General features: G+C 44.4%; 1 protein-coding gene across 24 annotated transcripts in view; it reads left to right on the top strand.

Annotated features, from left to right (window-relative positions):
• The window catches only part of SCRIB (scribble planar cell polarity protein), a 668,035-nt gene that overhangs the window by 523,030 nt on the left and 120,217 nt on the right, over positions 1–24,788 (top strand). For 14 of the 24 annotated variants that reach the window (XM_086966368.1, XM_086966357.1, XM_086966377.1 and 11 more), the window contains 4 exons: positions 8,506–8,571; positions 11,116–11,166; positions 14,195–14,233; positions 22,210–22,335. In XM_086966368.1, coding sequence (XP_086822494.1) covers positions 8,506–8,571; positions 11,116–11,166; positions 14,195–14,233; positions 22,210–22,335 — 282 coding nt within the window. Of the gene's footprint in view, positions 1–5,539; positions 6,059–8,505; positions 8,572–11,115; positions 11,167–14,194; positions 14,234–22,209; positions 22,336–24,788 lie in introns of all 24 variants that reach the window. The other 10 variants (XM_086966375.1, XM_086966376.1, XM_086966380.1 and 7 more) reach the window with 6 other exon arrangements.

The raw sequence follows: 24,788 nt of genomic DNA, 5'->3' as shown, positions 1-24,788 counted from the left end.
AGAGCCAGGTCTACAGGAGCTTTGAATAGGGCGTCTGATTCCGTGAGTCGCTGGGGGCTGGGGGTTGTTTCCATGCCTTGGATCCTTGAACTGAGGAGGATTTGCAGCCTCCCATTTTTAGTCTAAAAAGAGGGGCTTGAAGATTTGCATGGGAATCTTTTCAGTGTCTAGGGACTTGACATATTATTGTATGAAACATTTGTGTATGAGGTAACAAATTTATTTAAATGAAATAAAATAATTTTGTAATGAAGAGTATTCATGGCTCTGTACACCTGGACCCGCTTGTAAGTTCTTCAGTTTGTCCACCGTATATCTGGGCAGTCCAAAAACGAACGCCTCAAAAGTGAGCACCGCAACTTAACATAACCCCAATATTGAAGGTCTGACAGTACAGAAAGAATACTGGTGATCTGTTCGTATTTCTGCTACCACAACCTGAGCCAGCCACAGGTAGGCTGGCGTAAGGCGCCGCAGGCAGTCTCTGCTTACACTACACTCTACCTTTTTGTTTTCATTTGCTTATTATTTTATATATCACTACAAGTACATTTCACACTAGTCACAACATCCTTTTAACACCCCAGTGCCCCACAATCTGGCACAGTATGATCAGAATAATTACAGGATTACTGTTCACCTCATCACCTCCCGCCTTTGCCACCCTTCCCTAGATTCATGTCCTTTGTATGTATGCGCTATTGGACCAGCCAATCCGACCCGTCTTCTCTCGCATCAATGATGTGTATATCTGTGCCCAGCCCCTCGACTCTACACTCTCTACCTTGATAAGGTGTCTACGTGGAAGAAGAGCCTGGCTACAGAACATAAAAGGCCTATAAGCAAGTGTGTAAATTAATACCACTTTCCACCTTAGAAATAACTATGGTTAGAGCAGTGCTTTGGAAATCAAGAGCATTAAGAAAGTACTTTTTTCCCTAAATAACTTAAATTACAAATTAACACCAAATCACTCTTGTAAGTCAAGAAATGAAGCGACAAACATAAAGGAACCTCCAAAATTTAATCATAGGAGAATGTTAAAGAGCATTACTGAGTTCAAGGGAGTTAAAGCCGAGAAGTATCCGAAAGTCACAGCTGGAGAGGGGAAAGATGAAGCTATGCTTTAGTTGGCTTAGGTTTAGGAAAGATGCTTCAAGTCCATAATGGATTCAAGTCACTGCTTCAGGCACTGGGCGTGCCACTTTTTAAGACTTACATCGGTGACCCAATGGATTAAGATGTCCTGCTGCAGATCCCACCATGTAGGCATGACCACCGGGGTCCATAGTAGTGCATGGCATGACTCACCGTGATGAACATAATCCACCTGAATGGAAAGAGGAACATCCGTCCTGGACCTATGCATGCGAAGGCAGTTGATGGACATTTGGCTCATTGTGATGTTGTCGGCCATTTGAAACGCCACAGCCAGGTCCAGGAGTACACACTAATCCCTAATAAATGCATGATGGAGTCCAGCATGCAGCAGGGATGGGACTGTGATGTAAAGGTGCACTTCAAACCCGTGAGAATATTAAGAAGAAAAGTGAATTACAATACTGTCTGGAATCTGATCAGGGAGATCTACGCAGTGATCATATCTTGGACAGTTCCTGACTTATTATATAGGAACGTAAGCACATTTCTTTATGGCCTAAATCAATTAAACCTCTTTTATCATGTGCATAGCCTAAATCATTCCAGAGTTTGAGACCACCAACTGATAGATGCCACTTATAACAATAATGGAGTGTAACTTGGTAAATTAATAAAAAGAAATTCAATTAACTCAAGTGTAGGTTTTGCATGAGGAGGTAATGCACGGTGAGCTAAAGTGTAAAGAGTTTGAAAGGTAATCAATATTCAGTAAATTTATAAAATTGCATCTTCACTATTTCATGATAGTTTATCATCGGTTCTATTTGGCAGTTCCTACTGCTACATTAGGTAGCGGTAGGAACTGCACTATCAAGTATGGGAAAGAGTTAGTCTTAAGCCATGTTTAATTTAAAAATAAAGCTTCATGGTCTACACCCGTAACTTGTCTATCCAATCCAAAACTGATGCAGGTAGCTTAATGTGTGTGTGTGTGTTAGTATTTTGCATTCCTCTCATCCGGGTACCTGACACAAATGCGGGTTCTAAGCCTTTTCGTCACACACCAGTCATAGATGCGTGCTTTCTGCTAGTGTCTAGATATTTAAATTTCCCATGCAACAGTTTTCCCAAGTACCTGGCTTCTGTTCTCCTCCAGCTCTTATTTTTTTTATATGAAAAGTTCTCCCCTCTTGCTACGTTGGTTTGGGGAAGAGAGGCATAGTGTGCTGAGATTTTAAAAAGGAGTTGGCCATAACCCAGATGTTAAAGCTCTCCACGTTGTTGAGTCCAAATGCCGTTTTTGGTTTTTTAACCAAGTGTTTGTCTCCCATGTCCCAATTGCTTTGTTTTTCACTTTATGCTGGTTTCTCTCCACCCCAGACCCTCACATCTAAGTTTATTTAAAAATAATTATATTATTCCCCAAATGCTGTGGTCTAATCTCATGGTGCAGGACATGCAATAGAAATGGTGTTCATGATAGAAGAGACAAAGGAAGGTTTGCATACCACAAGGCTGGCACAATCCCACAAGGGTCGCACTAAGAAAAGTAATTTCTGTAGATCACTTAGTCATTGAGAACTGCTGAACAAGCCCCAGACCATAGAAGATGTGACAAAAAAAGACCAAGGATGTAAAACCGTAAAAAGCGGGTACAACACCTGATGTAGAAGCAGTTCATCGCTGTATTGTATAGGGGTTGCATTGATATCTGCTAAGACCTTGTGCGGTGGAATAGAATGAAATTGAAGTAACACTTGCTTTTAATTGCCCGGGTTATGTTGCTCATCTGCTTATCACTCTGTCACTCATCCCTCCCCTGCTCCTCATGATGGCTTACATGCAATTATTTTTTGCTCCACAGTTGTTAACCTCAAAGAAAGTGTTACCTTAACGCCACATGTTTCTAAGAGAGGGACCAGGAAAATTTGCAGCTAAGCAGTTAGTGTGGATTTGTACTTAAAATATGTGGTCTTTGCTAGGAAGATACACTTGAGTAATTTATTATGACTTTAAAGGAATCCAGTGATTTCCTTGTTAGTACAAAATGTTTAAACACATCTGGAAAAAATGACCTTGTGCCTAGCCAACCGGGATGCAACCAGCGCTGTGCAAACATGCCAAGATGGCCATTTTATCAGCTATTCATCACCCTTGTGGCAACCAATCATGCAGACTATCTGGAATACTTCAGTTGCTTTGACTATTAGCTGAGCAAATGTTGGAAAAGCTAATGGTCAACTGACAGATTGGTCTTCTGTCCCACTTGAACTAGAGTCTGCCTCCCCATCAGTAAGACCATGAAGAGTGAATGAGGGGATGCAATTTCAAAAATTATATTGTACTGTAATGGCCTATATATAGCTCTTATTATCCCTCTTGGAGTGCTTTATGCAGGACAGCACGCTGTTCTGGAACCCACAGTTGGTGGTTAATCCAGTGGTTATTGGGATTAGTCTTGTGCGGTCAAGAAAAGTATTACGTACATTTACTCGTTTTTGTGGTGGACTACATTAGCAGGCATTACTTGTTATGATTGATGTTGGAGGTAAGCAAGTTAATGCAGACGGTTGGTGGAATTTTTATATTAGAGGAGATTAAATATTGTTGGGTTGGAGGAATGATTTTCAAAGTAGAGGTGATTTGTTGGAATGAAATGTTGGCAGTTTGAGGAAATACAACAAAGATGAAGCAAACATGCATGTGACTTCAAATAAAATGCAGTATTGCATGGCTTGGTTCGGTTTGGGTGGAACCCCACTTACTGAAGTATCGGACACCTTGTTTCACTGGTAGACTTATGAAAGTAGTATTACTGTCAACGTCGGATAACTAGCCGCGCCTTCACAGCCATGCACCTTTTTCCTCTGCTGTGCATTAAGGGTTTAGACTTGACTGAGTGTTGCCTTTCAGAGTGAATGCCTTGATGTAAGTCTTTCCTCTCCGGCAATGCATTGAACAGGGGACATTAGGATTCTGTGCTCTTGCCAGTGTTTGATTCTGGCTCTGGAATTCTGCCGTCAGTAGAAAGTGGACATGCTTCTATAGCTTATTATAACTCTAACTGGTGACAGCTGTTGAATACTGCAGCGTGATGTAGGGTGGAGACATTTAAAACTCAACAGCAATACGCTGTCTTGTGTGAAGAGGCTGGATACATGAGCCTGGCGTGCTTGTTTGTGCATCGGGCACGTCTGGTATTTTCAGTCATTTAGCAAGGTTATTGGTAACCTGGGTCTGGAATGAGAGCGCAGAGACCAGGAATTACACAGTTCTGTTCTTTAGTGAGTGTTGTGACTCAGACCAGAGCTCTTTGAGTTAACACAAGAAGGTCAAAATATGGCAAGAAGTATTTAGCTTTTCCAAAAAGTATGAAGCAGAGTGATAGGATAGTGGGGGTATAGGCTAAAAATATGTGGTCATAAATTGAGAGTTTGGAGCCCTTGCACTAAAGTACTATTCTTTACAAACAGGAGGAGGCAAGCATAAGATAATAGCACATCCATTTATTTCGGAAGAGAGTTGAGTTGTTCAAATCCCTCGTTATTAAGTGATTGAAGGTGGGCTGTCTTGCTTGATTGTGCAGTAAGAAAACCAAAGACAAAGGGCTTGAAGTTGGTAGATGCATTAAGATGGACTAATGTGCTCCTGGAGCAAGAAACATAGGAAGGATTAAGACACTGGACTATTGTCCCGTGGTAAGACTATGGAACATTGCCTTATTGGAGGATTGAGCCGTGGGTTTGCCATATTTTGGAGTAGGCGTGTTCTTGTGCAGTCCTCCCATCCCGGACTAGTTAGGAGACTCAAAGCAAATTGTGCACTCAGGACGGAAACGAGTCACTGTGGTTTTGTCCCTTCGTAAGATTATGAAAATTGGCTTAATGGAGTATTGAGATGAGGACTTCATATTCTGTTGTATAGGAGTTAAGTGATCATTGAACCCTGCTGTCCTGAGCTCATCAGAAAGAGGGTAGAGGCATTTGAATTAAACTCCATCAAATAGTCTTTGAGTCTGGGAAAGGGGACTGGAAAATTATGCTTTATAATAAGAGGAGGCAGCGATAAGTCAGCCCCTCTGTCCTTCATTAAGAGAATGGTGATAAGACAATGGAATTTTCTGTCTTATGAGAAGTTGCGGCTAGAAGCCTACTGTGAGAAAATTGAGAAGTGAGACTCGAGTAATGTGGGTAGGGGCTTAAAATTAATCGTTCCCATCTGTAGTCAGTGCGATGACTTAAGACTGACTTTTCAGTGTTCTGCTTGTGAGGGGTCATTGTTATTTATCTGTAACATGCTTCAATTAGAAAACTGACCATTGCATCAGATTTTTTTTTGTTCTCATCGCTTTTATTTTTTTCCTTGTTTTCTTCACTTTTTCCTGTTTCTATTTCTCCTGTTTCCTTTTATCTGTCTGACTCTCAATGGTGGTTGTTAGCTGGTTGACACTGATACATCCACTTTGGCAATGGAAAGCGACTGCCCTGTGCTTCAGGAGCTCCCTCGCTGCATAGACACCGAGGGTCCTCCATGCCAGGACTTGACAGGACATGCAGCCACTCAGGAATTAGAAAATTGTGTAAGGGCTTATCCAGCAGGTGACCCAAATGGGCCCCCCCAGTATCTCGCCATCCAAGGTGAAGAAAAGATGGCCTCTGCTCAGGAGAGGACAACAAATAATGTAATTGCCATAAGTGACGAATGCATGGTGGCCCCTGACCATCTCCGACAACAGGATTTGAAGCCAAAGACATCAGAATCACCTCCCCCCACATCTGAAGGCCCTCCTCAGGAAGGTGAGGAGACCTTGGTTGACTCTCAGCCCATCCTGTTCAGTGAGAACCCGTTCGTGGTAGCCAATCGGAAGGTGAAATCTGGAGGAGGGGCCTGCCTAGGAGGCCCTCCGCTTGGCTACGGCAAGAGTGGCGTGCTGAAGACCAACATGTTCTCCAAGAAGGCAAGCTGCCTGTGTGTTGTCTTTCGTGGGCCCATGTATGGAGCATGCTCATCACATCACCCCCTGACTAAACAAGCCGAGCGTTTTGTGTGTTTGTGGCATTAATATTAGTGTGCATGGTTCAAACTGCGCTGCACGGCTGCCCTGCTTCTCTCTCTCACAGTAGCTATGCTTTTTGTTGAGCACAAAACCACATTGTATTTACTGAGTGGGCCAAATGCCAGAGCCCCTCCTATCCAAGGATGGGACCAGAAGGTATGCTTAAGTGGTATTGTTTCCATTAGTTATGCGGCTCTAACTGGTAAGTTGATCTAAACTATGGTCCTAGTCACCAAATGTTTCACGGTGGCACCGTTCAGTGGGTTCACTGCCTTTTTATTTTGCCATTGTGTGTGCTCTGTGGCTGGCAGATAGGTTGTGATCTTTGAATCGTGCTTGGGTGGCTTTATGTGACTTCTAAGTATTGTAACAAAAGTGGCTGTATTTATGTTTGTCAGGTGTCAATTTGTCACTGTTAGGCAAACTCTAGGCTAAAGGTTGGGCCTCTAAATAAATTCTCTTTTCACATGTATGTCATGGAGACATTGAAATATTGCGATCTATGATAGCTACCCTTTCCACTGCACACAGCATCAGAGCAGGGGCAACAATGGCCAATTTGGCTTGTTGAGACCTAGTCTTATTGTCTTACAGTTTAAGTGGCCTTTCGACAAGCAGTAAATGTCACGGTTCTACTTTGATTCACCTTTTTATTTAACCTCATATTTCAATCCATCTGTCCTGTGCCCATTAACCCTTAACTAACGTAGTCTAGAATCTAGTTTGTAGTTTAACGTAAAGCTCCTACTTGATCAATGAACCAAAGAGAATCGTAGCAGAAATGGCATCAGTTGGCAATAGTGTGGTTGGGTTCTTTCTAGCTTAATAGTTCTGAATATGTTTTATCAAAACATTTGCCTATTGGGCACTGGATTCAAAGTCCATCGATTTATAAAGTAACGCTCTGTGACGCAGTTGCGTCTTTTGCCTTAGGAGGGCACTAGATGTGCTAGTTTGATGCATATACTTGGTTTCAGCCAGTCAAATAATTATAGTTTATCCTTTTTCAGCCCCATATCACATTGTGTTCAGCTAACTGACTTTGATTCTAAATATTTTTATTATTAAGATACAAGTCTCTTTTGGAAGACACTTTATAATTTCCACTAATAGACCACTGGATATTTTTATGACACATCCAGTACAGTTCATTTTTCTGCACTTAACTTTTTTGGAGTGTTCACCTCGAGCAAGATTGTTGTGGGTTTTGTGGTCTTCCAACTAGTTCTAGTTAAGATGAATTATTCCTCTTCCAACTAGTTCTAGTTAAGATGAATTATTCCTCAGTCCCGTCCAAAATGGATGTCTGCGCTTCTCTATCACTGTCCTCCTAGATCCAAGCACTGGACCAAACCTTATATTAAAAAACATCACTGTTGTAGGGTACGTTTGAGTTGCATTTTATTTGTACTGACTTGTTCATGGAAAGGTTCGGATACGTTATATATGTATTTTATTGCTGCAGCTCATTCTTAGTAACCAGTTGAGGTACACCTGATTTTCAAAATGTGTGCACTTTGTTTTGGTCCTGTTTGCTGCTATACAATTTCGTGCTATCTCAATAAGGAAACTCCATCAATCCTTAAATTACTAGGTCAGCTGTACTGCAATTGTATTGAAATTACCATAGTGTGGGAGGGGAACAGTTAATACTTTGAAGGGATTTTGTGGTTTGGCGCACCTTATATAATCACTTGGGTTGTATTATAATTCTATTCCTGGAGGGTACAGACAACTATTTAGTGTGAAATATTGTCTTCAGGGTACCCAAGAAACCATTGGGCTCATATGCCATATCTGATGTGATCTGTACAACCAAGAGCTGGCAAGTGGCCTAAAATCTGCCCTGGATCTCTCAAATTTTAAATCATTTGCTGATCCATTCTTGGAACTCTAAAACTAATCATGTGACCTGGACACCAGAAAGCCAACCCAAGTATTTGAACCCAGTGTATATCCACAATTCTGTTCAATTAGCTTGCTACTCTTGGATAACAATACACAGTAAGGGCTTGGCTTAGGTATGGTAGGTCAGGTCGTTAAGATTTTATGCTAACGTCCCATACGTGGGTTCACATAATTTGTATGGTCCTTCCATTTCTTAGTCTTCGATGAATGTAGCTGGTTAATATCTTGCTTCGTAATGTCAATGTTCCTCATTTTTTGATTTTCAAAGGACAGTTGTTTCATTGTCCTCCATGGTTGCTCACTGCTGGACACGGCTGCCTTTTGATGTGCTGCTAGTCTTAATTTTACTCGTCCACTTGTTTCTTGTATTGTGTTCTGAATTTGAAGCTTGCATCTGCTTCTACGGTACAGCATGTTCACAAGTTTGTTTTTTTCCCTAGACAACTGATGGATTCTCCGGGAGCAACGTGAAACGAGATGCCCCCTACTCTCCATCCTCTCAGCAGGTAAACTCCTCTCCCAGGACTCGTATGTAGAAGACGATCAAAGTACCCATGAGCAGGCATAGCATGTTCCATCATTGCCATTGCTTTTCTTAAATATACTGCGCTTCCGTTTTTGCTTTAGATCATGTTAAACATGCTTACCTAAAATGTCCCTATGCAGACAAAATACAAATGTTTACAGTATATTTATGCAATCAACCCGCCCTCAATTGGTTAGCCTATCCTTTTGCTGTCCATCGGTTCAATATTGTGATAACTCTAATATGTTCTTTAACAGTTTTCTTCATTCAGTGATTGACCTGCTAAGGAAAAGGTGTACATAACATGCTCTGGCACATTGATACCAAATTTGCTTCCCAGGTGCTGAGAGTATACTAAAAATGGATTCCACCTTGCTGTAGACTTCAAATAGTTGCAGATACAATGCCAGTAGTTCGTCTCTTGATAGTTTAACATTTCAAGAGTAGAGCATTTTACACTTTGGTGTGGCTGTTTCAGATTTTGTCTTTGTTAATGTCTTTTGGGCAGTTGTGAGATACGTAGAGTTGTTTCTGCTATGTAAGGTCACCAAAGCCTTGTTTACTTGTGAACCCTAAAAATAACTGTATTTTTCAACCATGATTTTTCTTTGTTTCACATTGTCTCTCTTGTCAGAGCTTTGAGCCACATTGTGTACCATATTCGTCATCTAATAAAATATGTACCGCTGGCTGCTTTATTATTTTCTGAGCACAGACTAGGACAGTTTCGACATGTGAGTGCTGACAGTCAGCGTTAGTTGCTAAAAGTAGTTAAGCATGGCAGTGCACTGTATGCGGTTACACAGATTTCAGGATTCAAGACCTTGAGCAATAAGAAGATGATATTTTGTGATTGAATTATTTTTTGAAATAGACTTTAGGGAAATATAGATGTACTGGGTGGCATTTCTCTACTAGTGGCATTGTGTGAAGCCATCTATGTACAGTGCACCATTAGTGTGAGACAAAGCACACATCAAGTCCAAGCATTCCTTGGATATCTTCTGATCATTAACTACTAACAGTCAAGGAAGAAAGAACAGTAGAGTGCTCCGAGGTAGAAGCCATATTAGACTGTGTTTATACGCTACAACATGAACTTCCCTGGAGAATACAATGTTTTAATCTGGAGTCACCTACTTATGAGAACAGATATTTTGAAAGAGATATTTGAGTGCTATGTCTGCTGCAAAGCAAATAATTAGATGGGTGCATGGAGCTGCAGGCTGGAGGAAAACTCAGTCTGTTTTTCCTCCTTTTGCCATGTCCCTTCTCCAAATCCTCACACCCTTTCTCCAAGCTTCGTTTCTCATTCCTTTAAACTCCCAGTGAAAATAGAAGTGCTTGCCATTTGTGTTTGTTTTTTTACAGAGACCCATAATTCCAAAATGAGGAATAAGCCCAAAAACAGACTTAACTTCGATATATGTCAAATAGTTACAGCTTGTGTTAAAAAAGAAAGTCTTTGATATATTTCCCCTTCACAATAAACAGAACAGATTTCCCTCAATGGCCACACAACTCTAGTGTAAATATATCTCTATTTTAAAGTGAAATATTGGTGACAAATGCACAACAATCTATTTCATTTCCTTCAAAAAGTATAATGTTTATTTCATTTTCATTTATTAAATGAAATAGATTGTTGTGCATTTGTCACCAATATTTCATTTTAAAATAGAGATATATTTACACTAGAGTTGTGTGGCCATTGAGGGAAATCTGTTCTGTTTATTGTGACATTTCAATCCCCTCGTATCTGCTATCTGCTATATTTCCCCTTCACACACTTGTATAGTAGATTGTATTTGAATGAGATGGGAGAAGATATTGACAACAAGATCACTGTTCATTAAATAGCCTTCCAGCAAAGCTCAACAATAAATTTAGGCATTCGAATACAGGAAGAAGGGTGCTTTCTGCCGAGCCTGACCTCCTTTAGAGCAGGGATCAAAAATATTGGTCTGCGGTTTGTCTTCACTTATTGAATTACATTTGAATAGTTCTAGATTTCATTGACTACTTGCATTGATGAAGTCTGGTTGGTCCTAGGTGGTGTGGTGCTTATCGTAAAAGAGAGGAAACGTACTTCTTTATTTAATAATAAGATAAAGCCACAGTAAGATTGTGCAAGTATTAATGAACCTCCCAGTCTTACCTTTTGTAGAAAGGAGTATGATGATTTTCCCAAACGAATTTGCTGCAGCCTTTATGCAGCCTTGGTTATTTTGCAGCCATGGCCCTCAGTGCTAGTCCAATCCCTTGAGAAACCCTGTAGCATTTCCGACAATAGGCCATATAGACAGGTGGGCGTTGAAGCAGGGGACATGCTGTGGTAGCAAGATTAACACGTTTTGTTTAATTAAGAAAAATTAGCTATCTTGCAGTTACAATACCTTTGTTGGACCAGAGTTTGTGTTCAGCCAGGCAGGTGTCTCTTGTAAATACATCCAGGCGTGTACTTCTGAAGGTTCACTTACCATTCATATTCTCTGTTGTGTTTGTCCTCCGTGTCTGTCTCCAGCAGCCTGCTGCCTCTCGATCCGCTCACCAGTCAGGCAGGGAGACGCGGTTTGTAAGTGGAGTTCTGCTTGCTGTGTGCAAGGGCTTCGCTGGCTTCTGCTTACCTGAAACATGCTCCGCACAAGTCTCTGACCATAGTGCGCCTTACCTCCTGCACTCTGCTTCAGTCTACCCTGTCACGGTTTCCTACTCTTGTTGCTCAGAGAGGTCTCTTTCATCAGCAGACATCTGCCTTTTTATGCTCCTCTCACCTGCAGACTTTCTTGTTCATAACATGTTACATAGATGCACTGATTTCTGTGACATCCCTCTTCATAAATACTTCCTTGTGGCCTTAATCCCAGGTCATTCATAAGTTATTCATTCAGCCTGCTTCCACCCCGAATTCCTTTTTCATTGGAGATCCCCAATTATACTCTGATTCCTCATCTTAAGGTCCTATTTATTTAATTTATTTATTTTAGGAGCTTATATAGCTCGCAACTATCCCCAACGGGGGTGTCCGGCTCTTGGACAGGCAAAGGATGAGCAGTTGCCACTTCCCCTGAAGTGCCCTTTGTAGGCTTATTGCTTCACCTGCATCCATCACTTCACTGTCTGTTATTCCTCCATTCTCATCCCTCATGCTCTGCATAGACCAAGTCTCATGATGTGATCCTCCATGCACCAGCATAGACCTCCCATTAGATGCAGTGGCGATATGGAGATATTGGCACTCAGTACCTTTCATTAATGTGTTTTGTTTTATAAACAATCCTCATAGGATTGTCCATACTGTCCCATTTTAAGGGCAGTATAGGTGTCATGGTTTATGTTTTGGCTGCAACAGGCTCTTAATTGATGTGACCGTCTTGCATGCATGAACAACCTTTGTGCATGTATCACCATTGCTCTTGAAAGGGATTATGCCGTGCTCTTGCTTCCATTGGTCAAACTGCAGCTATGCTTTGCATTTTCGGTTTCACCAGTGATGACAGTCCAGTGTAAACCATTGCTCGCCTGTTCTGCCCATTGCCTACAGACCAAACACCGTTAACTTTTCTCCTTGCTCTGTTTTTTCTTTGAATAACTTTTACTGTTTGGCCACTTGATTGGGCAGTGCTCAGGTTTTCAGCATTCCGAAGGCCCATGGTAATGCCTCTATTTCAGAACCTGATTATCTGTGGTTGAATTAGAATGCCCGAGAGGATATGGCCCTTGGATTGTTTAAAGCACCCATGCTCAAGGAGCATCCCCAGGGCAAACCAAGAGAGCAGTGTGATCATTCCATTACATTGTATTAAATTGCAATTGTGTTGCAACTTATGTACTGCATCCACAAGACAACTTGAGATGTGTTTGGCAGCTCAGCATTGTTTCTTCTTCTTGGTGCTGAAAGCAGGCTGCTCTATCCGTGGTGAAGCTCATGTTTTAAACAACGCTCTTATTAAAGAATTATTCATCAACATAATCGATTTAGCATTTAATCTCCTGATTGGGAATAATTCATTATTTGATACTCCTCATTCGACTGCGAGCAATGGGCAGGACGTCAGTGGTCTTCACTGTGATGCAGTATTGAAGTATAAAATGCATTGCAGGTAGTCCTGTGGATGATAATATGGTACTGATAATTTCTTTTTGAGCAGCATTCAGTTGGCAGGCTAGCACCTCCCTTCCACCCGGCTTCATGCCCAGCCTAGGCTCATCTTCAGTGGATATTGCTGCTCAGTAATTGCACAAGTCATGTTCATCAGACTTGTACATTGTTTTGTCTTGCCTTGTATTCTGTTAGTTTGATAACTAGCTTTCCACTCCTCTTCAACACAGAGATGTTACAGATGCTGCTGTTGCCCTAATGCTTTGAGAAGGTGCGATCTGTGGAGTTGTAATCCCACAGATGGGAATTAGGTAGCGAGGACATGTGCTGGTGTGCATCATCTGTCCTCCCCCCATCAGAACAAAATGCCTGGAAATGACATATATTTCCTGTATTGCTACTGAAATGCATTATGTTAAGCAGCTTTTGGCCCCCTTCTCTTGGTCCCGCACCTACCCCTTCCACCACGGTCAAAACACTCGGTGTTAAAATAAACAACCAGCTCACACTCCATTCACAAATTGGTTCTGTGGTATCCTCCTGTTTCCTCACTCTCCGCACTATCCGCACTGTTTCCCGTTTCTTTTCCCCCCAGGCATGGCCGCACTGGTGATATCGCGACTGGACTACGCAAACGCTCTCTACCATGGTATCCCCGCGTACAGCCTGCGTAGACTCCAGATTATTCAGAACCAGGCAGCCCGGCTGGTGTTCGGCCTTCCCCGCTATCACCATTCCACCCCCTTCTCAAGGAGCTTCACTGGCTCCATGTAAAAGAACGTTCTCTTTTCAAGATCGGCTGCATGGCCTTCCAGGCCCGCCAGGGCACTGCCCCCGCTTTCATCTCTTCATTAATCAACCTTTATGTACCTGCAAGAGAACTCCGGTCTTCCTCCAAGTCCCTTCTCCAGATCCCCCGCTTCACACGCAAAAAGTGGGGCGGGCCAACTTTTCTACCCTGGCCCCAACATTCTGGAACTCTCTCCCCGATCATCTCCGCTCTGCCACCCAGTACCTCCCCTTTCGTAGAGATCTGAAAACGTTCTTCAGCCAGGCCTTCCCCTCTTAAAACTCTCTCAATGTCTCCTCTCATCCTTTCTTCCGGTCTCTCTCCCTCAGTTGCTGATCTCCCTAGCGCCAAGAAACCGCAAGGTGTACGCTGCGCTTTAGAAATATTTTAAATTAGAAATTGGAAACATGTGTATGACAGAACACTTTCCTTGCATGTGTTGCTGTTTTGGAGCAACAGTTTTGCTTTTCAAAATGGCCATAAAGTTGTTCTTTGAAAGTTGTCATGTTTTATTCACATCTTTTGGAGGTATTCCAAATCTCTGACAGCCCTTCTAAGTTTGTAATATGGTGCCTGTGAAGTAAGAAGGTTCACTCTGCTAGAGTGGGCCCTGCATGTGTTGATGTTTTGTAGATTGGAAATGCACTAGATCCTTGTGGCATGTTGTTTGCTAGCACACTCTGAAGAAGCTCACACTCTCTCTCTTCCTAGGCTTCCATAAACTTCCTCTCCCAGAGTGACAGCAGATCGGTAAGTGACCCTTCCTCTTATCTCGTCTCCATCTCCTAATGTGCCTTTTTAAAAAATATGTGATCCGTGTGTTTTCTAGCCCCTCAAAATTACCCCAAATCCACCATCTTCGGACTTGTCCACACGGTACACCTATGGTTTGCCCACACCAAGGTTTGGGGTTGGAACGAATTGCAATAGAAAGACGCATGAAGCAATCATGATTGTAAAAGCTGTACAAGGTACTGGGTGAGGCAGCAGTAGGGAAGATTCAGGCTAGGGCTCATTTAATTTTAGACACTGGGACTGAGTCCTTGTGATCAGGTTGATGGTGGACAACAGAGTAGACGTAGCATTGGAAGGGAATAGTAGGCACTTAAGATTTGAGTCGCAACAGCAGACATGAGTAAAGTAGAAACAAAAGAAGGAACACATTTCATGATCACAGTATTAAAGCGAGAGAGGAGGTGATGAAAAAGCACTGTTGTTTCAGTGAAAGTGGTTCAGAATAGACACCTTTCCTGTTAAAAGTGAGGGCAAAGGACTATAGCTCAACAGGTCTCTCGACATTTATGCAAAAACTCCGTTATCAGATTTCCAGATTTGTATATCTCGAATACTACAACTTCTAAAATGTTAACTCCGCTGCCAGTGTGGTGGTAAGGCCATGATTTTGCTGCACCTATCATCGGCTCTGCTTTGGTCCTGTTTGGAGCAGGAAATCATTAAGCCTCTGAGAAGATAAGCCTCAGTGCTGAGCAGGTTGTAAACTTCAGATCGACAGCAGTTATCTCTGCACAAGTCCTATTGAAAGCTACATTGCCTGCAGCCATGTGGATGGGATTATTTGCAGTTGTGAATGTGGGAGAAAACTGATATCTCAGTAGCACGAGATTTCAAACGTTACCTTGTGAAGGAGCCCCGGTGTGTGGGGCTCTTTGATGCATAGTGGGGCACCCCAAGACATAGTGGGATGTGGGTTTATAGGGGAATAGGGTGGGAAGTTATTTAATTGCCTCAAATTGTAAAGCGCTCTGATATCCTTCGACCTCAGGATGCTCCCCACGCCGCACGGCTCCTCCTAGGTGCCCGTGACTGCTGCCGGGAGCTCGCCGCTGGTGTGCCCTGGTGACTGTTAGCGCTTTGATTCTCCACTGCATCTACAATCTTATTTCCACCTTGGCTATTGTTTTTTGTAAGCAGTATTCTGGTCCTAGGGATTCTCTGCGGCCTTCGCTCTCTGTGCCCCCCCCCCCCCCCGCTCCCTGCTTCCCGCCGCTGCTCCCCTGCGGGCCGCCCACTTTTTTTCCTTCTGTCTCCTGTCCCCTCGCCCATTGGCCGCCCCGCTCCCAGCTGCGCCTCAATCCCACTTCGCCTCTTATGGAGGTCGCGCAGCGGACGCGAGCAGCAGGTGCGCCGCTGGCGCGCCAAAGGCAAGCCCGTCTGCGCCTGGACCGTGCCAAGTGCCAGAACCCCTGGACCCCGCGCCCGCCGCAACACCAGACTGCACTACGACTCAAGCACCCTCCACGCACTCAACACCGGACGAGACCACCCCTGCTACCAGGCCATCCCGAAGCACACCCAAGGGCCCTTCACCTGCCGGAACTGCAGCTTCACCAGCATCTAGCCCGCCAAACCACCAACCAGAGAACCCAACCACCTCAGATGCATCCTCCTCAACACCCGCTCCGCTCGCAAGCACGCCATGGAACTTTAGGACCTCCTAGATTCTACTGCCCCCGACATCGCCTTCCTGACGGAGACCTGGCTGAACGCCACCTCCGCACCAGACATCGCTGTAGCCATCCCACAAGGCTACAAGATCTCCCGCAGAGACTGCGCCAACGGAGTTTGAGGGGGAAACGCCATCGTCCATGTAGACACCCTCAGAGTCTCGACCAACACTGACGACACCCTCACCACTGCCGAACACATGCACTTCCAGATCCACACCGACTCCAACACGACCCTCAGAGGAACACTCGTCTACAGACCATCCGGACCACGACTACAGTTCAACGACACCATCGCCGACCTCATCAGCACCCACGCCCTCGCCTCCACGGACTACATCCTCCTCCTCGGGGACCTTAACTTCCACCTCGAGAACAACGACGCCAACTCCACCGGCCTGATCGACAATCTAGCCAACCTCGGACTCAAACAGCTCGTGACGACTTCCACCCACGCCGCCGGACACTCGCTGGACCCCATCTTCTCCGCAAGCCCCCAGGTCTCCTTCAACCACACCACTGAACCCCACTGGACCGACCACACATGCGTCCACTTCACCTTCAAGAAACCCACCACACACCACCGCACCCAACAGTTGCCACGCCACTGCTGGGGCAAGGTCACCAAGGACCAACTGACAACCACCCTTGCCCTGAGACCACCCGCCGACCCCATCAACCCCGACACCTCCGCGACCAACCTCAAACAGTGGATCAACGACTGCGCCAAGCCCTCGCCCCCTCAAGACCTCCACAACCAACCACACCAACAAGAAAGCCGCCTGGTTCACCGAAGACCTCCGGACATCCAAGCGCACCTGCCGGAAGCTGGAGAAGAAATGGCTCCAAGACCCAACACCAGACAGCTACACAGCCCACAAGAACACCACCCGCAGACACCAACAACTCATCAGGACCACCAAGAGGACCGCCTGGATAACAACGCACACAACACCAAAGAGCTCTTCAGCATCGTGAAAGATCTCTGCAACCCCAGCTCCAACACCAACGACATTCCACCATCACAGGACCTGTGCGACTCCCTGGCCACCTTCTTTCACCGGAAGATCACCGACATCCAGGACAGCCTCAACTCCGACATCCCCGCACCCACCACCGAGACTACCAACCCCGCGACCTCCACCCGCACCAGCCGCCTGACCGCCTGGTCTACCGTCAGCGACGAAGACACCATCAAAACCATGAACTCCATCCGACCCCTGCCCTCACCACGTTTTCAACAAAGCCAGCACAACCATTGCGCTCCACCTCCGGAAAGCAATCAACATCTCCTTCGAGACAGCAACCTTCTCGGAAAGCTGGAAGCACGCCGAGATCAATGCCCTACTAAAAAAAAACAAGGCGGACCCCCAGGACCTCAAGAACTTCCGGTCCATCTCACTGCTCCCGTTCCCGGCAAAAGTGACAGAGAAGATTGTCAACAAACAGCTAACCCGCTACCTCGAAGACAACTACATCCTGGACCCTTCCCAATCCGGTTTTCGCAGCAACCACAGCACCGAAACCGCCTTCATCGCCGCCACCGACTACATCAGGATCCTGATGGACAATGGAGAAATAGCCGCCCTCATCCTCCTGGACCTATCAGCAGCCTTTGACACGGTCTGCCGCCGCACCCTATCAGCACGCCTTCATGACGCCGGAATCCAAGAGAAGTCCCTGGCCTGGACCACATCCTTCCTCTCCGGCAGAACCCAGAGCGTCCGCCTCCCACCCTTCTGCTCAAAAACCACCAAGATCATCTGCGGCGTCCCTCAGGGATCCTCCCTCAGCCCGACGCTGTTCAATATCTACATGGCACCGCTCGCCCACGTCGCATGACAACATAGCCTCAACATCATCTCCTAAGCCAACGATACCCAGCTGATCATCTCCCTCACCAAAGACCACCACACCGCCAAAGCCAATCTCCACAGAGGAATGAAGGCCGTCGCCGACTGGATGAAGGACAGCAGACTGAAGCTGAATTCAGACAAGACAGAGGTCCTCATCCTCGGACCCACCCCATCAGCCTGGGACGACTCCTGGTGGCCCACATCGCTAGACACTGCCCCGGAACCCACCGACCACGCACACAACCTGGGGGTCATCCTCGACTCTGCCCTCTCCATGACCAAGCAAGTCAACGCCGTCTCCTCATCCTGCTTAAACACCCTCCGAATGCTCCGCAGGATCGTCAAATGGATCTCCCCCGACACGAGAAAAAACGTAACCCAGGCCCTCGTCACCAGCAGACTCGACTACGGAAACGCCCTCTACTCAGGAACAACAACCAAGCTCCTGAGACTACAACGAATCCAGAACGCCTCGGCACGACTGATCGTCGATGTCCCCCGACGCAGCCACATCACACCCCATCTGAGAGGCCTACACTGGCTCCCCGTCAACAAGAGGATCACCCTCAAGCTCCTCATCCACGCACACAAAGCACTACACAACACCGGACCTACATACCTCAACGACCGACTGAGCTTCCACACCCCAACCCGCAGCCTCCGCTCCGTCAGCCTCGCCCTCGCCTCAGTTCTTCGTATCCGGAGAGCCACCGCCGGCAGCAGATCCTTCTCCTACCTCGCCGCCAAGACCTGGAACACTCTCCCTACCAGCCTACGACAGACCCAGGACCTGCTGGCCTTCAGAAGACTTCTCAAGACATGGCTCTTCGATCAGTAGCAGTCCCCACCCCCTCCCCCAGCGCCTTGAGGCCCTCACGGGTATGTAGCGCGCTTTAGAAATACAGTGATTGATTGATCAAGTTTGCGCTATATAAAACTTTATAAATAAACATGATATTGCGCCTCAAACTCTGGAGGCTGTACATTGATTTGCTGTTGACTACACATTGCCCTCCTCATAGCTCCTGCCAGATTCAGCGTCTTTTCCTCTACTCAACTCTGGATGTTTCAGATTAGCATATCAGAAACTTTTGGCGGCTGCTAGGTTCATTAAATTCCTTTGTCAGTCAAGTGTTTTTTTCTTTTTACTTGCACCAGCTTTTCAAAGTATTTTTAAAAGGAAGCTTACTGCTCTTGCTTCTTTTTTTGAATATGGTTTTGTTAGGATCATTCCACTTTGGATTTGCTTTCTATAATGTCGGATGGGCTTTAGACTTGCATACAGCTTGTATCATCTAACTAGGAAACGTGTTTGCCGATCTGCCTGCCCTTTGTGATCACTGCTTTTAGATGAGGTATCTGGAAGGCCACTTCAAGGAATCATCACCCCAGTCTCCCAGCTGCCAGAGTAAAAGGTGCAGCACCTCTTCTTTCCATTGAGGGAAGCATTCCAGACCAAAGCTTTCCAAGTTTAGTTTCTAAGTATAGAAACACTTTCTTACATCATGCCCTATTCCATGGTAACCGGCACTTGACTGAGTGCCAATACCTTCAATGTAGCAAAATTCCATGAGTGCCCTGTGGCTTATCAGGTCTGCAGAAATCCTTCTATTTAAATGTTTTATTTATTAGTATTCCCCCCAAAGTAACAAGAAGCAATAATAGAACATGGCGAAACTTGCCACAATCCCAGACCCCAGTAGTGTCTATAACATTTCATCTCAGTTACGAAGCGGATGAAATGTGTTTTCTTACTATATTCCCCCACTCCCCTCCTTCCCACTTCCTCCCGCATATTATTAACGACATTTGCTGCCTTCATGTCACAAATCATCCCAAGGTTCCCATATAGCTCTGAAGGCCTCAGAGGTTGCACATTCTCACTATGTAATGAACAGTACATGAATTAGCTGACTACGATCGCCTCATAAGAATCGCAACATCAGTAGCCCAAAGATTCTACGTCTCGGTGTCCTGTATTCCAGCTCTCACTTGCTTCCCATGCACAAAGGCAGAAAGACGACAAGTGGTCCCCAGGTGTTTCTTCGTTGAGATCAAAGTGGCATCCACTTCCAGTATTCCTCCTGACTATATTACATTCTCCCACCATGTCTTAATGCTGTTTACGCATCCCCAGGTGAACATCTTTGACATAGCCAAAATGGGCCGTGACTGGGGTACATTGAACTGCAGCCTCAGTCACCTTGTCTGTTTTATTAATTACCAGTGACCAAGACCTGGCCACCTCAGAGCAGAGCCAGTCCAGACGCAGAATGTCTGCTCCCTTGGCTTTGCAGGGCATACAACAAAGAGGTATTGAGCAAGCCCATGTTATTGAGAAATGCATGGGTGTGAAACATCCTGCGAAGGTTTTTAGCATGTATCAATTGTACCGATAATTGGACAATAGTGTGGCTGTTTGGGCGCAACATCGTCCCAATTGGTTAGCTGAGAGCTCAACATCAATGTCGGTCTACCAGTTGATTCTAGCCTTAGGGTTGAGCACAGGTGCCCTAGCCTGCATAATAGAGTACAGGAGGGTATTATGCTTCCTGGAGGAGATGAAGGTTCTATTGCATGCAGTTCTGGAGGTGATTGTGGAAAGGTGTTGTATATACAACTGGATGTGAGGTCTGTGAAAATCCCTTAATCGCCGTCCTGGTACTAACCTTGTAGTTTGTACTTGAAATTACAAGTCTTTAGGGCAACTCACACCAAAGTAATGAATCTTCTCTAATTCCCTTTGTTCCTTAATTGTAGACCAATTGCAGGTCCTTTCAAATGGGGTGTGGACTTAGCCCGGACCAGCTTATCAAACATCAGCTGATGTGGAATGTTTAGGGGGCATCGCAGTAGAAGCATACCACAGGAAACTGAAATGCTGCCAGTGTCATTGGCCCATTATTTAGTACTCAGTGGCCCTCTGTCTTGTTTCCTAAAATGCCTTCCTTTCATGCTTAGGGGGGAAGCCTGTGGCCACATTTTGCTCGTTGCTCATCACTTACCTGATCATGTAATGATATTCAGCTTAGTCTTGGAGAGGGCAAAGATTTCACTCCAGCAGCTTCTATTGGCATAGGAGAAGACGGACATTGTTACCATTACCTTATGTGCTCCTTGTCTCCTTAAGAAGGCACTGCAGACATGTCTTTATTACTTTCAGATCGGTCATTTCTGCTTTGAGCACTTTGTGTTGGTTTCCACTCATTTCTCACCCTTGAAGAGCTTTTTGTAGCTGTAATGAAATGCTTGGGACAGCTAATTAAGCACCCCAAGTAAGATTCCATAGTGGCCCTTAAAATACTTTAGTTGAGTTCATTTAATTTGAGATCTTGGTATGAGTTTGTTTGGATGGTTTACATAAATTGTTCCCTTGAATAAGGGAGTCACATTCTTGATGGAATGAATCCTCATCCTTGTTGGGAATCTAATATTTATAATTTTTTGTGTCCATGTTGGCAGTGAAGTTTGAGCTTGTTACTTCTTAAGAGATTATTTTTATGATGTAAAGAAATTATTTGTAGTGGCTATCACTTCAGTCCGCTGAGTCCATGGTCTTCTGGCCTTTTTTTGTTTTAGTTGCAGGTGGAGCTTTGTGGGACACCCGTATGCTGCTTTGTATACATTGCTGTTTAGATTTCAGTTCAGAAGTGGATGCGGAGTGTAATCAGGCTAGTAAATTCATCCTGGCATGCATCTATAACGGAGCGGTCGTATAGTGTGTGTACCTCTTAGTGGTAGTAACTGAAAGTTAGTAGAGAAGGGCAAAAGAGTGAGTAAAATAAATATGGTCTTTAAAATAGAAAAGAGTGCATAGCTGCAGTTTGTCATGAAGAGCCAATGAAATAAATCTTCTTAACGGAATAGATGATCACCCTAGCGGTGGAGCTGCCCCAATCTGACAGCAAACAAGATCTCCTGACCATTATTTTCTTTTGACATCACAGTATGGTATAGATAGATGGACACGTTTTCCAGTGATACACTGAACCTTTACAGATCATTATTCCTTGTATAACTTTTTGTGTGTTTGATGCTTAGGCAAGTTTTGAGAGGTTTGCTGTGATCTATTTTGAAAAACTTTCTCAGTCCTAACTTCTGTTTTTCACACCTTTTCTTTCATTGTTTTCCTTTGTTTATTTTATTGCAATTGATTCCTTGTTGTGCTCATTTGCTTACTATATCTTGCTTTTTTGCTTTTCACTGCTGAATCATTACATTTATCTCACATTATTGCCCTTTTCTTTATTTAATTACCTTTTCCGAAATATATTTCTTTTTCTTTGATGTCTATCTTCTATTTCCTTTGTATGTTTTTCTTTTTCTACACTGGCTCCTCTGTCTGTGTTCTTTATTTCACTCTCCCATCCTTAACTTCCTCTTGATGGTGTGGCTGGATAAACAGACAAAACCTGGTGCCATTCATCCTCATTCCTGGGTGCGGCAGACCATAACTCCACCCAACACCGAAGGCAGGAACAGCCCGAACCCATTCCAACAGCCTGAGATTTCCTCCAGCGTACACAACTCTGTAAGTGCCCCCTATCCCTCCTTGTGGTAAGAGTTTAGCTAGATTTGAAAATCTGCTTCTGTAGCAAAGTTTTGCTGGAAGCCTGAAATATTGCCAATCTTTATTTTGTACTCGTTTGGCTCTACTGGAAACTAAGAAAGCTACTCAAGATTCATTTTGGGTTGTTGTAGCATATAGGAAGGAAGCATATGGTCTACGACTTGTTCCCCAGACACCACCATGAACCACAATTTCTACCTTCATTTTTACATTCGTCTCATCTTTTTTTAGTGCGCATTATTATGAGGTCATCAAAGTCTTACCACAATAATGTCCATCATCTTGCAAATTTTAAGCTTGTCTGAGTTTATTGCGAAGTGTTAGCTGCACGACACATCACAGCCGTGTTCCATTTGTTTCACCTGCTACTTGCTAATTATGCCAGTCCACGTTGACTTTTCCGGTGCCTTTGCTTGAAAGGACCTCTGCCACATTGTGGTGCTTGTAATATGAACTCCAAGACCTGCATGCATTCTTCAGCACTGTAGCATGTTCCCAACTCTGTAGTTGATAATCTGCTGCTCCTAGGAATCCTCTCCTCTAGAGTCACATTGTCCTTCCAGTGGAAAATAGATATCAGCTTTAGTATGCACAGATGTGGACATAATTTATTGTTCACATCCTGTGCTATGTGCTGTAAAATTAGTAAACATAATTCTTAGTTTGTTCTTTTGGTTAGAGTTTGGCATCCTAAGTAGGTTTTGCTGTGTGGTGATTCTTGCATTACGATTTAACATTGACTTTAGTGAGTTCTATAACTTGTATTAGTAACCAGTGGGGCCATAGTCTGTAATGCTGCCAATTTAGGTGAACATTTGTTTTAATAAGCTTTGTTGTGGTTTGTGTGCCTCAGTTTATCTTATGAGCTGCAAGAGGCATTCCTTCTGGTTAAGTTCTGTGTTGTACTCATTTGATAAATGTTTAGCTGCCTCTCTACAAACCTAAATGAGTGTCAGATAAAGACAATCTATGTTCGATCGACTTGTCAGGCCACCTAAGCACAGGTGTCAAGTGTTCATGCTAGAAAAGAGTCACCTAGTCACCTAGTACCAAATACAGCATCTGTATGCTCCATGTTCATTGATAGACTGGACATAGACTTAAACTATCAGTAGAAGCTGAAAACAGTGACCACCTTCTGAAATATCACCATTATCATTCAGCTGTCTCATCCTCTCCATATCTCCTAACCCATTCGATCGTCCCTATTGCATGTGCACTGCATTCAAAGGTTGAGAGGAGTCAGATTCTGCGCCCTTTAAAACAAGTTTAAATTACACTCTGCACATTCTCACTGACATTTCTGTAAGTTGGGTAATCTTTTTATTATCATTGCATCTAGAACGAATCGCCTTCCCAGCCAATACCCTTCTAGTTCACACGCCGTCCCTAGTTTCATTCTCTGAAATCCATTTTAGTTAAACCCTGTAACCCTAGCCTAAGCTCAGGTCAGATATCATGCTGTTGAATAAATGATCAGTAATGTGTGCCTCTACTGTATACTCATTTGGTGTAGTTCCACCCTATTAGGCAGCACTTTAAGTATAAACTCTCCTCTTGCTGAACCTTCCTATCAACATTGGTGACATTGGATTCTATCTAGAATTTCTCCTGAGTGTAGAAAGCTCCTACTTTCTTATTTCCCCTTCTACAGACATTTGAGATATAAGTCTGATCTTTGTGGTCAAGGAAAACAGTTCAGCCTGTGTTTATTTTTTTTTGGAGGGGGGGGGGGGTGAGGTGGTGATCTCTCCAGAAATTTGATATTGATGAGATCTAAACAATAATGAGGAATATAGCGCATATTGGAGTGCTCATGAGGTGATGGGCAGTGCAATATGTATTCTCAAATTAAATACATTTAGCTCAGCCTCTAAGTAGCAGACCTGTTATGTTCTCAGTGTTTCTGATTCTGTAATGATGGCAGGCATCACATAATACCACCAGAGAATGTGTATTTGTCCCAGATGGTCCTCCAGTCAGTCATTTACTGCTGGTGTAGTTAAACTCTCTTCTACCAGAGCCGACCACCAAGAGTGAGAATGGGCAGTCGTGTCCATAACCTTGGCCTCCATCTTTGGAAGTTGAAGAACCCCTGCTGTCTAGCATGGAAACCCCCACCCTCGGTGGGCTAGATATAGGTTTTGTGGAACCCCACTGTGGAGTGGCCATAACCTTGGTCTCCATCTTTGGAAGTTGAAGAACCCCTGCTGTCTAGCATGGAAACCCCACCCTCGTTGGGCTAGACATAGATTTGTGGAACCCCACTGTGGAGTACCCAACCCCTCTTGTACTCCAGTCACATCTTGCTTTCCCGCAAACACCTACATCAAAATGAAAGGAAAGTAGGGAGTTGCAATAATGACATATGGAATGCATTTTCCAGGGAAGGTTAGCAGTTGACCACAACTAGG

Source organism: Lissotriton vulgaris, chromosome 4_1 (assembly GCF_964263255.1).
Source record: "Lissotriton vulgaris chromosome 4_1, aLisVul1.2, whole genome shotgun sequence".
Lineage (NCBI taxonomy): Eukaryota > Metazoa > Chordata > Amphibia > Caudata > Salamandridae > Lissotriton > Lissotriton vulgaris.
This window is presented reverse-complemented; position numbering and strand designations above follow the sequence as displayed.